The sequence below is a fragment of the Poecilia mexicana genome, unplaced genomic scaffold (assembly GCF_051168715.1).
Source record: "Poecilia mexicana isolate PSO_F unplaced genomic scaffold, ASM5116871v1 scaffold_19, whole genome shotgun sequence".
Classification (NCBI taxonomy): domain Eukaryota; kingdom Metazoa; phylum Chordata; class Actinopteri; order Cyprinodontiformes; family Poeciliidae; genus Poecilia; species Poecilia mexicana.
Genome location: NW_028263388.1, coordinates 4,079,187 through 4,096,640, shown reverse-complemented (window position 1 = coordinate 4,096,640; position 17,454 = coordinate 4,079,187). Strand labels below are relative to the sequence as shown.

Below are 17,454 nucleotides of genomic sequence, written 5' to 3'. Positions count from 1 at the left end.
TTAGAGAAATGGCATGCCTCTTTAGGCGTTGATAACATATTTAAATTTCGGTGTAATTTGATGCCATGCAGAAAACGTCCAGACTCAGAGCAACAAAATAAAAGATTTTAATTTAGTAATGAAACCATAATAACTCACTTATTGTGTACTTTGAAAAAATGCAGGGAAGAATGAAATGTCTTTACTTGATGTTTGGCTGCAGGGATCGGCTGACAGGAAATGATGCTGTTGGCACCACATACCTGAACTTGACCAAGATAGCCTCCTCTGGTGGAGAGATAGAAGGTACGGGACTTCTGTTTTAGTTCAACGTCTGAAAAGTGCAAAAACTGGAGAAGTTTTCTAATCCAAGTAGCAGAACTTTTAAATTGCTCTTTTTTTTTCTTTTGGAATAGAGGAACATGCAGATAATGGGGAAATGCCATCGTTTGAAGGTTCACCTGCGCTTTTTGTTCTGTGTTGCATGTGATGTTATGCATTGAGCATGCTAAGCGCTTGTGATTAGCCATGGGCCGGTATGAAGCTCTCATCTGATTCAGACTCAGATGAGCTTTATTTTGTTAAATTTACAACATTGCTAAAAAAAAGGAGGCAAAAAAACCCACTATTTAACAAATCAATAGTTTACCAAAGAATGAATAGGCTGAAGCCAAGGCTTATACTTGCCTACCCTTTTGCACATACAATACAACAAAACTTGTTTTTATTTAAGACAATAGATTTTATTTTCAGTTGTGAATAAGTCATTTAATAGACATAGCAAAAATACTTAAGCATTTTTTAAAGGTTTAAATGCTTATTGTACAGGATAATACAATGCAAAATTAGTAAAATGAAGGTCAGCCAGAGTTCATGACGAACCTGGACAGTTCAGTTCTTCTTCCCTTTTTTTTTAAAACAAAGTTTGACTAAAATAGAATTTGAGCCAGGCTTAGAAAAAACCCAGATTAAGAATAAAGTCTTAATAATGAGAAAAGTTGTATAAGAATAAAGTTAAAGAGCACACAAATAATATCATATTGAAATGGTAGTATTAGTAAAATTAATTGGTAATTTTATAAATCCAACACAAAAAGTCTTAAATCTAAATGAAGGTTGAGCATCTAGTGAAGTTATGGTTATCAGTTTTACAAATAGGACAAAATCTTTTAACTCATGAGGACCAAATTGTCACAGACAGGCTTTTGAAACATTTGTGCAAATGACTGAGTCTAATTCGAAGAAAGAACCTCGGGCTGAATGAGCTGCTCAGGTCAGATCCTAAAACCTCTTTTGAAAATTAACTCTCATTAAAATGACTTTCTTCTGGTGTTTTTGTCTTTTATTCTTGTAATATTTTGACTATTCTCATAATTAAGAAAAATGTTTAACCCTTACATATATAGAAATGCTAAACAATGGTGACCATTTTTAAAACAAAAACCAAAAATATTGAATGAAGGTTGTGTATAATAGCATAAACTATTCAAAATTACCAGACCAGTGGGGAATGTAAAATGTCAGACTTCACTGTTTAAAGCTGTTTGACGGAAAATCTTGAGCTGTTGGTGAAACCTAAACGTTTTGAAACCTCGGTACATTTGGATACTAGCTAACCGGCCCATGTCTAATTGTTTCCAAGTCCTTTTTGTGCATAGTGTTAGTACCGCTGTTCTCTGCTCTGTTTTGACCTGATAAGTTTTACGTGTTGACCTCACACCTCCCTGTCACTTCAGTTTCTTGCTGCCTGCTTTCCCAGCATGACCTACTAACAAGAAGAACTTTGCTCATGTAAGTTTGTCCAGAGATGAACTCTGCTGCCGTCTCCCCAGCTGACTCAGGAGAGTCTCAGGTGGGTTTCCTGCCCTTGTTTGGCCCCTGTTACATCAACCTATATGGCAGTCCCAGAGAGTTCACGGGCCTCCCAGACCCCTATGAGGCTCTGAACCTTGGCGAGGTACTGGCACCATTTTGCTTTTAGCCTTTCCTTTCTTTTGTATGATAATCTTGAGACCCTAATCTTTTGAATTCACTACAGGGAGAAGGAGTGGCGTACAGGGGCAGGGTGCTGGTGGAGCTCTCCACGAAGCTGGAGGGGAAAGCAGACAAAGCAGTTGACAGTATCCACAGTGACGACATCCTTGTGGTTCAGGTACTGCAGCTGTTCATCTCAGTGGGACAGCATGATGTAACATTGACTTTTGTGAGCTTTACATCATGTTGTAATGTTATTCCCTCATCAAAAACAGACCTGGAGTGTTTGAGAAATTCTTTAATATCCATTGCAACCATTCAGCTGTCCAAAATGCCTGGGTGGACCTAGCCCCGCCCAGCTCCCGAGCTTCCACCTCACAGATGAGCCCTTCCTCACTCAACTCTTTCAGACTAGCCAGCATCAATTGGCAAACACCTGCTGGAACTGAACGTCAACTGAGCTCATTATAGGAGCTGCTTCTTTGTGCAACACTGGTGAAAACGTTATTAGTGATTGAGGAGCCATGTTGTGACGACTTGCTGAAGACGGAGCTTCAGAAAGAACAGGAGTTTTCAAAAAGACAGAGGCCCAATTTCAAGGCGTCAAATTTCTTTAAAGTGATATTTGACAACTTTTGGCAACTGACGATTTTATGACGACTGAAGGTAACATTTAATTGATAGTGTTGTATTACTTTTGTAATATGTGCCTGGAAAATACATAATATTGTCCCTTTTAAATTGCAAGTTTGTTGCCTGAAATGAGTTTATGGAGGAAATTATATTTGCCTATTGGAGCTTTCATAGTACAGTTATGTTTTTAGCTGTTTCTTTCTCTTGTAAGAAACAGCTTACAAGAGAAAGCTGTTTCTTACAGCTTTCTTGTAGCATTCTTGCTACAAGGTTAGCAAGAATGCTAACCTTGTAGCATTCTTTTGGAGTTCCTAATGATTATTCTGGTGGAAAAATCAGACATTATTTCAATATCTTGTTTTGTGGAGGAAAACTGATTTTAGATAATTGTCTTCTTTTTAAGAGCTATGGCTGACAGAAATATTTATGTCCTAGGTATTATGTTTTGAGTGCCATACAAAAATAATATATTGTTACTAATCAGTTGGGATCAAAGGTGATGTCACACTGTGTGAAAAATGGGTATCTTACTGTTACAACAGTTGCTTTTGTCTTTAACAGAGATAAGAAGATTAAAGACAGAATATAAACTGTAAACACATTCCTTACAGAACTCTTTAACTCTGATGGAGGTTTAAAACTTAAAAGCAATAAAACATGAATTTTACAACCATGACCCCTCCCCTGGGCCCCAACATGATGAACAACAGGGACCTAAAGCCAGAGATTGCCAGATCACAGCTGCAGCCATGTGGCCCCTCAGGAGGCCCCTCATGCTCCACCACTCTGTCTTCAGCTAGATAGAGCTGAACATGAGCAGAGTGGCACATCGCTTTGCTCTCCTGGATCAGGCTAAATCCTGGTCTTTAATTAGAACACGGGCTTTAGAACAGGGGTCTTCTGATACAGGCCTGCAGGGCCAGGGTCCCTCAGCTTGTCTCTGGTCCAACGCAGCTGAATCAAACGTCTGGGGAAGTTGACTGCATGCTGGTGAATCAGTTCTGGTAGTAATCTGATTATTTGACTCGGGTATGTTGGACCAGGGACACATCTAAACCCTGCAGGACCCCGGCCCTCGAGGAGTGGATCTGGAGAGTCCTGCTTTATATTAACACCATAAGATGGCTGGAAAAATGCCCTGAATTATGTTAAAACTGACAGGAAAGTTTAGTTTAAAATGGCTTCTAACACATTTTGTGCTTCTTAGTTTTCCTGACAACTGCTGAAGCAGGAGACGTATTCCCACAATAATAACTTCCACAATGAAGAGGGTTGTTAGCATACCTAGCATAGCATATTAGCACTTAGTTTTAATGCATTCGAATGAAAAAATTGTTTTGTGTTTCAAGATGAAAACCATCCCATTCCGATCACCATTAAAACCTTTTCATCATTTCCACAACATAACTTTCATATGATGAAATGCTAGCTAACATACTGTTTTTTCTTCCCCATTCTTTAGAAGTACCAGCGAAGAAGAAAATACTGTCTGTGCGCAGTCTTCCACAGCGCCTCCATGATTCAGGAACCTGGTGAACCCATCCAGTTTGAGGTCAGCATTGGTAACTACGGCAACAAACTGGACACCACCTGTAAACCCCTGGCCTCCACCACCCAGTACAGCTGTGCTGTATTTGATGGTACGTGATTAAGCTCTTTTTTTTTACAGTCACTGGTGTAACTTGACAGTCTAAAGCTCTTTAAATGAAACGTTTCAAGTTTTCACTTGACCTCACCTGTGGTTCTGTTTCCCAGGTAACCATTACTACTACCTGCCCTGGGCAAACACTAAGCCGGTGGTTGTTCTCACGTCCTTCTGGGAGGACATTGGTCACCGCCTCGATTCTGTCAACATCATCCTCTACATCACACACCGCCTGGTAACATCAGTGTTTTCTTTGCTAACTAAAGGCCTGATCCAATTTGTTTATTTTATTGGGATTTCGTGATGTGTTAAAGCTGCTGTGTGTAATTTTTATAAAAAATGTATTTTACATATTTGTTATGTAACTGTCACTATGTTGTAGCAACATAAGATCAGGCAGATGAAAAAAATCCAACTAGAAACAACAGTCAGTACCAGGGGGCGGAGCTTGTCACTGTCAATCATGTTCCCCTCCCCCTTCCCTTGCTTTCTGCTACCTCTATAGCTTCTCCCTGTCAGCAGAGCCTGTTCTGAATGCTAATCCAGTGTTGACTGATACATGTTTTTCCTGTAACTGTAAGTTCTTTCTCCACCATCAGCACAATTAGCAGTAAGAACACAGAATTGATTGACAGCTCTAAGCCCTCTTCTTGGCTCTGATTGGTTGTTTCTGACCTGGAAGTGGTGCATTTCTTCAGACAGCTACAGAAGCACAGGGAGGTGGTGAAATAATCTTTTTCACAGATTATCTGTCCCATTCCGTCACAACATGGTGACAGATTTAACAAATATGTAAAAATAAAACTTTTTTATAAAAGTTGCTTACTGCAGCTTTAAAGTTGATCTGAGAATATGTGAGAGGGAGCTGCTTGTTCTGTGTTTCATGTTTTAGCAATCCAACCTGGATGCATTTAAAACCGCCATATTGGCTAAAGTTCCTGACAGCCAGCTGGCAGAGGTGTGGATGAAGTTACTCAATCAGTTGATTGAAGACTTGGACAGGTAAACAGGAAGTTTCTATTTCCTTCCTTTCTAACAGGAGATGCATCCTACAGCATTTGGTAGATTTCTTATCTTTTTGTAAAACATTTACACAAAAATCACTTTTGTCAAAAAATGACTTGGGCCATTATTTTACAAAGGTGACTATATTTGGGAGAGGGAATCTCACATTTTGTGTGAGCGTCTCTTGGTGATAATTGAGGGTAAACTAAATGATCTTTGTGTTGCTGAACATCTGCCAATATTTGCAAATCTGGCATGTTTTCTGAAATGTTGAAAGTGCAAAAGGATGAAACAGTAAGCAGTTCTTCTGTTCAGCCTTCCTGTTATCCACCTAGCCTTGTTCTCTTCCAGATTGAAGAAACCAGATGTGTGTGTTGCAAGGCTCCAAAATAACTTAAATTCTTTTCAAACCCAATTTGATTCCTGATTTTAATCATTTACTTCCCCCTACACTTTCACTTTATTTATTTATTTATTTATTTATTTTACAAATGATAGAAATTATTTTCAAAAAACTTTTGATTTTTATTTCAATCATCTCTTCCTTGAGTTGACCTGAAATCAAATTCAAAATAATTTGAAACAACAAGATGAGTCTTGGGTGTGCTGACATCACTCCTAACTAACCCAAGGAGTGAATTGGGGGGAAAAAATCCAGATTTTTGACTGAATAAATTATTAGCTATGAAAATTGACTATGAAAATGTTTTAAATCAAAAATTGACTTGAGATACAAGATATATTGTCAAGCCTTATTTAATTCACTCTTAAACAGGGCCTAAACACCTTTTACAAAATGCTAGAAATGGTTAGCATCAAGTGTTTGTTGGTGCATCTCTGCTTTAATGAAAGGGAGGTCAGTCAGGTTAAAGGATCAGAATAACCACAAATCAACAAGACCAGAAAATGTACTGACATGGAAGTGTGTGTGGATAATGACTGACTGTGTGTGTTCTCGTGGAGTTTCCCCACCCCTGACCTGGAGGGCCGCTCCAACCTGACATCTCTGGACATCCAGATCAAGAAACTACGAGACAACGCTCTGACGTCCATCAAGATGGCAGCAAGTCGCATGAGGGAGGAAGCCAGGGAAATCCCAGACACGCTGCCGGATATAGAGAGCTGGGCGGACAAGCTCAACCAGCTGGCCGACGAGGTACACACACACACACACAGACGCACACAGGAAGCCCGGAGGTTTGAGGCTGGGTTCCGACTGGTGTTCAGGGATTGTTTCAAAAACTCCTAATACGTCCAAAGTTTTTCCTGCCAACGTTCTCCTCGTCTGCAGCCCCAGAACAGCATGCCTGACGTGATCATCTGGATGCTGCGCGGCGAGAAGCGTGTGGCCTACAGCCGCATCCCGGCTCATCAGATCCTCTACTCCACCTACAGCCAACAGGCCTGTGGGCAGCACTGTGGCCAGACTCGGACCATCTTCCTGAAGGTACACAGTGTGGGGTGGGGGTTGGGGGGGAAAGAGACGCTGGACCAGATTCTGCTGTTAGATTTCCTGAACTGCTACTTTCTTCATCACCTTGTTGAAGCTTTGTGGTGTTCATGCCCTCAGTACCCCATGGACAAGACCAAAGGCCTGAAGGTTCCGGTTCAGGTCAGGGTCAACATGTGGCTTGGCCTCTCTGCACACGAGAAAAGGTTCAACGCCTTCTCAGAGGGAACCTTCAGTGTGTTTGCTGAACTGGTATGAGACTTCGACAACTGAGCTTTTATGGACAGTTTATTTATTTATTTTTTTCAAATAAAGATTTTAATATGAAGTTTCATCCAGCTTGGAAGTTGTTACTTTATCAACAACACTTGAGAAGCATATTATTGTATTCAGCCCCCTTTACTATGATGCTACTAAATATGCACCCAACTTCCTTCAGTTTGTTTCACTTCCTAATCAGAGTACGATCCTCTTCTTTGTAATGTGGGCAAACGTTTAAAGGAGAGCTGGTATATAAAACGGCATTCTAAGCTGTGGAGTCACTAAGCTCTGTTCAGTCATCCAAACATAATCACATAAATATCAACAAAATAAATACAAGTACATGGTGATGAGAGAGAAAATGGATAAAAGTTTAAGGATATTCATGCCTGTCCAGTCGTTTTCAGTCACCGTGTTGTCTCCTGTGTTGCAGTATGAAAACCAGGCTAAAGTGTTCGGGAACTGGGGGACCACCGGACTGGTGGGCCGACACAAGTTCTCTGATGTGACGGGAAAACTGAAGCTGAAGCAGGAGTACTTCATGCCACCCAGAGGATGGGAGTGGGAGTCCGACTGGTTTATCGACCCAGAGAAAGCGTGAGAACACACGGGTTTAATGAAGTTTGTCTAAACTAGTCTTTACTTATTTAGTAAAATTTGACACAGAAAAACTTATTTTATTCACCAGGACTAAATTTAATGGGCCACACTTCCTCTGCTTTGTTACATTTCTCACATCAATATGATTTGATGTCGGTAGCAGAACGTACCAGTGAGCTGGAAGTTCTGGTTTCCAAAACAGCCAGTCTTGGTGTTTGATGAAATCCCCCCAAAAAGAAATTATCGTTATCATGACTTGGCTAACAGAGCTAGCTTGGATTGGGTCTCTTGTGTTCTAAGGAGATGAATGAGACAAGATTGTCGTTATAGAAAGAAATGGATGTTGCCAACATCACTGAGCAAATCTTCAGGATTTGTTGTAATATTGTAATAACAATCCCATAATGTCAAATAAACTTCAAAGAACCAGGTTTGTCGAAGAAAAAAATATATCTTATGATCGTGAAGCGAAGTCATAATTATGAGATACGAGTTGTTGTTTTTTTTTCTATCAAAGAGGTGGAAATGGGCTTTCATGTCAGACAATTACTTCTCATTAAAAAGAGAACAGAGAGGCATTAGCAGCTGGTGCCCCGCCCCTTTAATTAGTCGCCGTAAAGGGAAAGAGGCAGCGCTGTGGGGAATCTTCAGGAGGAAATGTCGTTTTGAAAACCTGTTAGGTTAATTCTAACTGGAATCAAACTAAACGGCAAACATTTCTGCCTCCCTCATGGTCATTTCCATAGAAACTGCTTCCGTTTTTAAAGCTTCCCCAGGGCACGTGTGTCTCTTGGCATCAAATGACATCAGTCAGTCAGTTCCAGTTTTTCGCAATCCCTTGATACTAGAAATTCGCACCAAAATCAACAGAACCCCACATTTTTTCATGCTACTGCAGAATTGTGAGTTTATTGCAAATTTTCCGCAAAAATATGTATTTCCTATTTCAGCTTTATTTAATGTCACATTATTGTCTGTGATTGATGTGGCAAGTATATTTTATAAGTATATCATATTTAATCTCATGCTTAAGTGCAAATATTCCAAAATTCCTGAAATATTTGAATTTGAAAGTAATATATGATTATGATTGCAAAGAAAAATCACGAAAACAAACATGAAAACCTGGAGGAACTGATCAATGTGAAAAGACTTTCAATGTTGAAGTCATTACGAAATGCAGACATAGCTGTTTATTTACATTTTAGTCATTAGCTAATGGGTTTTATCAATACCTGTGAGAACAGTCAGGATTTTTATGTGGCCCAAAATGAGTTTGACCCCTCTGCCTTAGGGCTTTATTTAATTTTAACCCAACTACACTAAATATTTGCATAATTTTTTTCATTAAAAAGATGTAATATATGCTTTGTTTCAGCCTGCTAACCGAGGCAGACGCCGGACACACAGAGTTCATGGACGAGGTGTTTCAGAACGAGAGCCGTTTCCCCGGTGGAGAGTGGAAGGCCGCCTCGGAGCCGTACACCGACGTGGTGAGAGCAGCGAGCCACGTTGTGTGTGTGTGTGTGTGTGTGTGTGTGTGTGTGTGTGTGTGTGTGCGCGCGTGTGTGTGTGTGCGTGTGCGATCCAAATGCACATATTTGGATCTTTTAAACCTACGGATCATCTCTCTGTTACTCAGTTGCTTAAATAAAGAAGATATGCACGTTCTTGATTATGAAATTGCAGCTGACCTCATTTGTGTGTTGGGCAGAACGGAGAGAAAAGCCGAAACCCTAAAGAGTTCGACTGTCCTCCAGGCTGGACGTGGGAGGACAGCTGGACGGTGGACATCAACAGAGCTGTGGATGATCAAGGTGCAGAAACTCACAATGTGTCATTTTACATCCATAAACTGAGCTTTTCATGGATGTGCTTTGATCTAATCAATGCTCTGCCAGCTGCAGAAATACACTGTTTGTCAGAAACAACCAATCAGAGCCAGGAGGAGGAGGGGCTTAGCGCTTAGTTAGCTTTAATGCTAAAGCTAACTAGCTTTAGCATTAATGGCAGGCTGTAAAAAAAAAAAAAAAAGACAAACAAAAAAAATGTATTTCTAAGTATAAAAGTTACATACTGTAAGTGTAGACCACTGGCGATTTAGATCCCATGAATTAAGAATTGCATGCAGCACAAATTAATGTGTGAAGGCAGGTGAATAAATCAGTCGCATATAAATCTACATTTATTTCTGTAGAGCTGTACAGCAGTGAGCTCTGCACCAAAGTGCTCCCCGTTAGTTCAGGGGTAAATAAAAGAAATAACATTAGAAGAAACAAAAATGACAAAATACTGCCAGGATAATATGAATGACAAAAAGTATATGGCAACAGTGTGTGTGTGTGTTCTGCACAGGCTGGGAGTACGGGGTGACCATTCCTCCAGACGATAAGCCCCGATCCTGGGTCCCTGCTGAGAAGATGTACCACGTCCACCGGCGGAGGAGGCTGGTCCGGCCCCGAAAGAGAGCTGCGCGTCCGGCCGGAGCTACACTGGAGGTCGGCACCCAACGCCACGGCTTAGTGAAGGAACTGTCAGAAATGCTGCCACTTGCATTTCTGCATTAATCCATTTAAGGAAATATTGTTGTCTTAAGATGTTTGTTCTCAAATGCACAGAGGAGAGATCATGGTGACCCCGAGGGATGGGAATTCTCCTCCCTGATTGGCTGGAAGTTCCATCGAAACGAGCGTTCCTCGGACTCGTTCCGTCGACGGCGCTGGAGGAGAAAGATGGCGCCCGAAGATCGCCTGGGAGCCTGCGCCATTTTTCAGCTGGAGGGTGCATTAGTGAGTGAAACTGGATCCACCGTCACAGACGGACAGATTCTCGTTCAGAGCAGCAAACAGTCCTGTTGGTAATTCAGAGGAAGCAGGAACTGACTGTGAGCTTAATGGGTCACCAAATATTTACCCACGATTAATGAAGGCCGGCTCCTCAGGCGCAGTTTGGCTTGTATTTGCTGTGCGACACATGAACACGCCGCTGAGGGATGTTTCTGCTTTGGTCTGCAGGGCATCGATACAGAGGACAAGGAGAAGGGCTCCAAAGGCGATGCCACCAAGCTGTTTGGGGCCAACACCCCCACCGTGTCCTGCTCCTTCGACAGTGAGCCACAGACAGTCAAAACATAACATACCACAGGCCAGAAGGGTACAGATGTGAATTGATCTTATTTTCCTGAACTCCTCTGTAGGGTCGTACATGTACCACCTCCGAGTCTATCTCTACCAGGCGAGGAACCTGACGTCTATGGACAAAGACAGTTTCTCTGGTAAGATTTTATCTGTGGGCAAAAGATCTGTGGATCCATGTCAGGAAATTGGAATGTTATCAAAAAGTTTATTTTATTTCAGTTCAAAAGGTGAAATCCTTTTAAAGGATCACTGCTCAGCAGGTCAAACAGCGTTTGAAAAGTTACACAGTAAAATATTAACAGCAATATTTGGTTTATTTAGCCTGGGAAATAAACTGAGTGTTCATTTTCAAAGTTATATTTTAATAATGTTCATACATTCATAAATGTGTGCAGTTCATAACCAGATATAATTCACAAGCTAAATGTTTAGTTAAACTAAATATTAAATATGAAGCTAAATGTATAGTTTACAAACTAAATATTTTATTTTTAAACTAAATATTTATCTCTAACATAAATACTTAGTCATGAGCTAAATATTTAGCTTGCTGGCTAAATTTTTAGGTCTGAGCTAAATATTTAAAGAAAATATCTCAATTGGAGCTAAATATTTTGTTGCAAAACAAAATATTTGTAAACTAAATATATTGGAGGTAAATATTTAGCTACAAATTAAACTAAATATTTAGTTTTTAAACTAAGTATTTAAATCACAAACTAGTGGGTTGATGTGACTATGTCTCAGACCTGCAACCACGTTTTGATGTGACCTGGAGAAAAGCGGTTCAGCATCATGTCCGCTACAGATCTCCCTGTTGAACATGACGAGTCTTTGTGTTTTTAATAAGACTGACCCGGTAAAATCAGGTCTTCCCACGTTACAGATCCGTACGTGCACGTTTCCTTCCTTCACGTCAGCAAGACGACGGAGAAGCTCCGAGCCACGCTGAACCCGACCTGGGACCAAACTCTGATTTTCAACGACATAGAGATTTACGGAGACCCCAAGAACGTCGATGCCAATCCTCCAGACGTGGTGCTGGAGTTCTACGACAGCGACCAAGTGGTAGGCTGCATGGTGGCGGTATATTACAACGATTCAAAGATCCCATTTACAGATGAAATGTCTTCAGACTGTAATTGCATAGTTCAAACGCTGAACTTTCATAGGGCAGAAAATTGACCTTTCAAGGACTAATTTTCCTTCAGGAAAGATTCAACATGCCTTTATTATGTGGCACAGAACATTCTTCAGAATTTTATTTCCCTGCAAAACAGCATCCGTCTCTTCCTGTCCTAATGTGTGTCTGTGGCTGAATAAATCCGTTCCCCTCCAGGAGTTTTCTCAGCTCCTTGCTGGTTCTCTGCTGTTGGGGATTCCAGCTGAACTCGGTGGCAGTGAAACATGTGATGCTGTGTGCAGGGGAAGGACGAGCAGCTGGGCCGCAGCGTTTGCGTCCCGCTGGTGAAGCTGAACTCCAGCATGGATCAGACGCCCCGGCTGCTGTGGCACCCCGTCATCCAGAAGGGCCAGAGGGCTGGGGAGGCCCTCGTGGCGGCTGAACTCATTCTGAAAGACAAGGTCTGATTTATTAAAAAAAATATATCTGTACATCTCTGGGAAACGGGTTGCATTACATTCTTAGAAATTCTGGAGCATTCCTTCCTGTTTTGCATTTGGACTGAATGACCTGCTACACCCACTGTTTCTATACGGTTTTATTTCCTGACACTAAACATCTCTTGCTGTTTTTAAATTGAGAGGGTTGGAGGTGACGCGTTCTTACAGCTGGCAGTCTGAGCGACTGGAATAGGGAATGCTGGGAAAAGACGGAAAGTATAACAGGAAAATTATTTTTGTTTCATTCTGTGAACAACAGATTAGCTCATAATGTTGGGATAATCTAGAGCAGTAGAGTTGATATATGATCAAGTTCTTCAGCTTTGTTATCGGTTATTCTATCAATTATTCTGAAGATTAATCCGATAATAAAACTTTTCAACCAGATAACTGCAACTTTTTCATTTTAACTTTTTAACTTGCACTTAAAAAATATTTTGTGCAACATAAAATTGCAAATTCTTTTTAAATAAGAAGTTTATTTCATTGAATGCAAAAACAGTGATGAACAATGATGCTGTTCATCATGTGCAGCAAACGATTTGACTGCAGCTAAAAGAGTCACCATGTGACTCTTTGAAACTCATTCGTTCTGTTTGACTTGTCAGAACAATGTCAGGCTGATCTGCTGATTAATATTTAAATGAACCAATTAATAACTGGATAGCAAAATATACTTGATGTGAGGTTTGCTTATTTTTACAGAATTTGAACCAGGTGAAGCCGAAACTAGAGGAGAGCTGGGAAGAACAGATTTACATTTTTTTTTTTTTAAATCTTAAATGCATCTTATATTTTTGGCAGTTTTTGCTGCTCTGCATATGTTCTTTCAGGAAACAGCCTTTTTTTTTTAGTCTGAATACTCCAGTTAACGGTTAATCGATTACTTGGTTGATTATTTCCATACATTTTTAATAATCATACTTTTTTAAATGTGAAACGTGTTTGAACCCTAAATTCAGCGTGCTAGTAAAAACCTGGTATTTCATCCTCTTCCCTTTTTGTCTCTCTACGGTCAGTCTTAGAAACAAAACGTTTAGAGTTTGTCTTTTTGCAGTCAGGTGATGCGGATCTTCCCCTGGTTCCCCCAAAAAGAGCCGAGAACCTCTACATGGTCCCTCAGGGGATCCGGCCGGTGGTGCAGCTGACAGCTGTGGAGGTGAGGCTCATCGCAGACGCCGGTCCGTCAATGCTCTCCGTCTCTCTGTGTAACCAGCTCTCCTCTCGGCCTCCAGATTCTGGCGTGGGGTCTGAGGAACATGAAGACCTACCAACTGGCGGCGGTGTCTTCCCCCAGCCTGGTGGTGGAGTGCGGAGGTCAGCGGGTGGAGTCTGCTGTGATCAAGAACATGAAGAAGAGCCCCAACTTCCCCGGCTCCGTCCTCTTCATCAAAGTGGTAATGATGATGACATTAAAGGACGATGCCAACAGGGATATTTGAAAAGTAGCATTTTGGTCCTACAGTCTGAAATTGAATAAGAAATCTAACTTATATATATGTGTGTGTGTGTGTGTTTAGGTTGGACCTAAAATAATTCACCAGGACCCATTAAAAAAAAGTGATCTGCTTATATATATATATATATATATATATATATATATATATATATATATATATATATATATATATATATATATATATATATATATATATATATATATATATATATATATATATATATATATATATAGCATCAATTCACAACAAATGGCGTCTTGAGGCACTTTGCAGAAAAATACATATATATTCCAATTAACTCTTCTTATCTAACTGTGCATTAAACTCGGAAACAAAAAGAGAAACAGATGAACTGATGTTTTTATTTTAATAGTTGTGACCAAAAAGAGAGAGAACAAATCACTTTTCATGAAGAGGTTTAATCTATAAAGCACTGGACATAAAAACATTTAAAATATGTTGATGTGTTCTTCCAAACACTGTAACCAGGAAATGTCTGCAGCATTTAGCTCACAACAAAGTCACATGACTTTACCAATAAATAGTCTTTATGTCCAGTGTTTTTTAGATAAAACCTCTTTAAGAAGTTTATCACTACCTCACTGTCTAAAAAAGCTTCACAGATATTAATTTTGCTCCCACTTCAGTTACACACTACTTTGTATCAAAATACGTCCGTTTTTGGATAAAACACAAGCGATAAGAGGACATGGATGATCATTCGACATCTCAGTGTTTAGTAGTTAAATATAAAATCCTAAACTTCTTCCTAAAGCTTCAGGTTGTTTCCTATTCTTTCCCTCTCAGCTCCTTCCAAAGGATGAGATGTACACTCCTCCCATCGTGGTGAAGGTGATTGACCACCGGCCGTTTGGCAGGAAGCCTGTGGTTGGTCAGTGCACCATCACCTGCCTGGAGGAGTTCAGGTGCGACCCGTACGTCATCGCTTCCGAGGGAGCCAGGGCCTCCAAGAGTGAGTTTCAGTTCCTCAAAGTTGACAAGTTGTTCGAGACGTGGGAGAAAATCTTTCCTTGTTTCTGTTCGACAGTGGCTCTGATGATGACTGCGCCTCGTAAGGACGTTGCCATAACGATGGACGAGGGCCGACCGCTGCTGGAGGCGCAGGTTAATGCTAGCTTCTTGTATCTTTCCCCCCAGCACTGAGGTCAAACACAAATGGAATCTGGCTCCTAAAGTGTCAAATTTTGACAGATTTTAATGCTTTGGCTTGCAGTGTTTGTACAGTATGTCTACAGCTTTCGACAAACTGGCTTCCCCAACTTTCCCGTTTGTATGTATGATTACTTCCTGTAGCATTCACTAAACCAGTGACATGGCTGTAATCCACACCACAGCTGATTTTACCAAACATGTCTAGAAGTGCTTTAATTGACACACTGAATCATTTTGATCACAGTGAGGGTGTAACATGAAGCAAAGGCTCCCTGATGGGATGACTGGCTGTTGGCCTCTTCCAGTTCGTCCAGATTTATGGAGAAAACGACCAGAAATCATCCAGTTGACATTTTCTCTCTCTGAGCTGTGGCTCATGTTTATCAAACCACTGAGGTCTTCACAGAACAGCCAGACGCCTTCTACTAAGTAAATGAATGAGTTTTAATGCACTTTAAGATTTGTATTAGTGAGAATATTTGATTTTTTTTTTTTTTTAGGTTGGACCTAAAGAAACATCCAAACCAACTAATTAACTCTAATTAGAGCCTGAAGTAAACCTGACATAGTTTTGAGATTAATCTAAAGAATTTAATGATTTTTTTCTAGAAAATGTTCAACTTTTTAAAGTCAAATTTCTTTTTCTTAGAAATGAATCTTCTGAGATTAGATTAATCTCAAAATGTTAATTTGTTTTTCTAAAAAAAAAAAATTCTGAGATTTTTTTTTGGTGGAAATGTACTTTTTTTATTAGTGGAGCATAAATCCTGTAAGACATTTAACAGGAGTGGATGAGGGCAGGACCATGTCTACATTAGTAGTTTAATGCGCTGCTCTTGTTACTCCTAACTAGTGCACCATTCTTTCTTTCCTTGGCAGGATGATCCACTTTTTAGACTGTTATAATTAGATTAACACGTCTTTATTTCACATTTTTCATTTAGTTTTCTCTGTGCTGTTTGTCCTGTACGCTTTGTGAAAAATGCACCACAGAAGCGTGAGCCTGACTCGATCACCAACCAGATAATTTTGACCCATCCTGGTCTGAATTTTGGTTCAGCTCCTGCTATAAATCTAACCTCTAATTTGAACCTTTTTTATTGATTGGTCAGTGCTGGTAACATTTGAAGACTTCTTTCAGAGGTGCATCTGCCTTCCTTGTTACACCCTTGTACCACCAATCATAAAAACAGGAATGCTCACTAATCCTTCGCCACATCGCCTTCACCATGTGTGTCCTTTGATGATGTCATGACTGACTCATTTATTGACCTTTTTCCTCATCCTGTCTGTCTTCAAAGCACTCAGAAAAGGTGAGGCAAACATTTCTATCTTTCAAGTTCTGATTGCACATTTAACTCTGCCAAGATAATCATGCAACGCAACTGCACTTCAGGAAAAGGAAACGGTTGATTGGTGGAGTAAATTCTACGCTTCAGTTGGAGACCAGGAGAAATGTGGTCCTTACACCAGCAAAGGCTACGACACCCTTAAAGTACGCAGACTTGATTTCTTCTCACACGAAATGATCCTGACCCATCACAGCTCATTATGTGGCAAACAGAATTATGTTTCTGGTTGCACAAATCTTAAATGTTGGTGCAAATTTTCAGGTGTATGATCGTGAGTTGGAGAATGTCGACGATTTCAAAGGGTTGACCGACTTCTGCAACACGTTCAAACTGCAGCGAGGCAAGAATGAAAACGGGGACGAAGACCCCACCGTGGTCGGAGAGTTCAAGGTCCGTTTGGTACCAAAACATATTCAGAATAAAACACTGGTCAACAGCCAAAACAACTGTCTGGGGTTTTCAACTGTTTTAGGGTCATTTTGATGAGCCGAATCCAAAAATTCCATTGGTTTTGCTCAACCAGGTCAACTTTCTGAACTATGGAGCAACAGGAGCATCAAAATTCATAACTTGTTCTCACATGTGGATCAGTTTCCTGAGGATCTGATCAGTGAGTGACGAGCAGGAGGAGAGATTCCATCAGGACAGAAAAGAGATGGAGAATTTTACACAATGAAGATGTAATGTTCAATTCACATGAACTTCAGTGTTTATTATTCAATTTACAGAAATCTAAGTTTGTAACATTTAATTAATACACTCTGTTAGAAAACACTTTTTTTTCCCTAAAACCTTTTTTGGATGAGAAATATGAACAGAAATGAACTGATGTCACAAAAATGTCATCAAGTTAGTCACAAGATGGGATTTTTCTAAATCAAATTAGAACAAAAACCTGACCTGATTGAGAAAAAATGGATGTCATTTTTGGATTCAGTGATGCAAAATAGTCCCAATTCAGTTGAAAAAATTAATTAATTTAAGTAATTGATCCATTGTACATTTACGATTAACTGACTTTTATTGATTTATTCTTATCACTATTATGACGTGATTGATGTTTTTAATTTCTTTATACACTGATAATGTCTGTGTTAATTCATTCAGTCCACCGTCATTGCTCGCACGCACGCACACACACACACACACACACACACACACT

General features: G+C 40.1%; 1 protein-coding gene across 2 annotated transcripts in view; it reads left to right on the top strand.

The window, feature by feature from the left end:
- Window positions 1-17,454, top strand: part of LOC106932911 (myoferlin-like) — a 37,183-nt gene that overhangs the window by 14,759 nt on the left and 4,970 nt on the right. Inside the window, exons 16-42 of one of the 2 annotated variants that reach the window (XM_088000984.1) lie at window positions 203-285; window positions 396-434; window positions 1,812-1,936; window positions 2,018-2,131; window positions 4,049-4,226; window positions 4,342-4,466; window positions 5,124-5,233; window positions 6,200-6,392; window positions 6,528-6,683; window positions 6,807-6,938; window positions 7,381-7,544; window positions 8,926-9,040; window positions 9,262-9,364; window positions 9,903-10,045; window positions 10,166-10,336; window positions 10,562-10,655; window positions 10,744-10,821; window positions 11,571-11,752; window positions 12,110-12,268; window positions 13,365-13,466; window positions 13,543-13,704; window positions 14,575-14,740; window positions 14,816-14,892; window positions 15,002-15,058; window positions 16,242-16,253; window positions 16,337-16,435; window positions 16,554-16,682. In XM_088000984.1, the coding sequence (XP_087857110.1) occupies window positions 203-285; window positions 396-434; window positions 1,812-1,936; window positions 2,018-2,131; window positions 4,049-4,226; window positions 4,342-4,466; window positions 5,124-5,233; window positions 6,200-6,392; window positions 6,528-6,683; window positions 6,807-6,938; window positions 7,381-7,544; window positions 8,926-9,040; window positions 9,262-9,364; window positions 9,903-10,045; window positions 10,166-10,336; window positions 10,562-10,655; window positions 10,744-10,821; window positions 11,571-11,752; window positions 12,110-12,268; window positions 13,365-13,466; window positions 13,543-13,704; window positions 14,575-14,740; window positions 14,816-14,892; window positions 15,002-15,058; window positions 16,242-16,253; window positions 16,337-16,435; window positions 16,554-16,682 (3,268 nt within the window). Of the gene's footprint in view, window positions 1-202; window positions 286-395; window positions 435-1,775; window positions 1,937-2,017; window positions 2,132-4,048; window positions 4,227-4,341; window positions 4,467-5,123; window positions 5,234-6,199; window positions 6,393-6,527; window positions 6,684-6,806; window positions 6,939-7,380; window positions 7,545-8,925; window positions 9,041-9,261; window positions 9,365-9,902; window positions 10,046-10,165; window positions 10,337-10,561; window positions 10,656-10,743; window positions 10,822-11,570; window positions 11,753-12,109; window positions 12,269-13,364; window positions 13,467-13,542; window positions 13,705-14,574; window positions 14,741-14,815; window positions 14,893-15,001; window positions 15,059-16,241; window positions 16,254-16,336; window positions 16,436-16,553; window positions 16,683-17,454 lie in introns of both variants that reach the window. The other variant, XM_088000985.1, reaches the window with a different exon arrangement.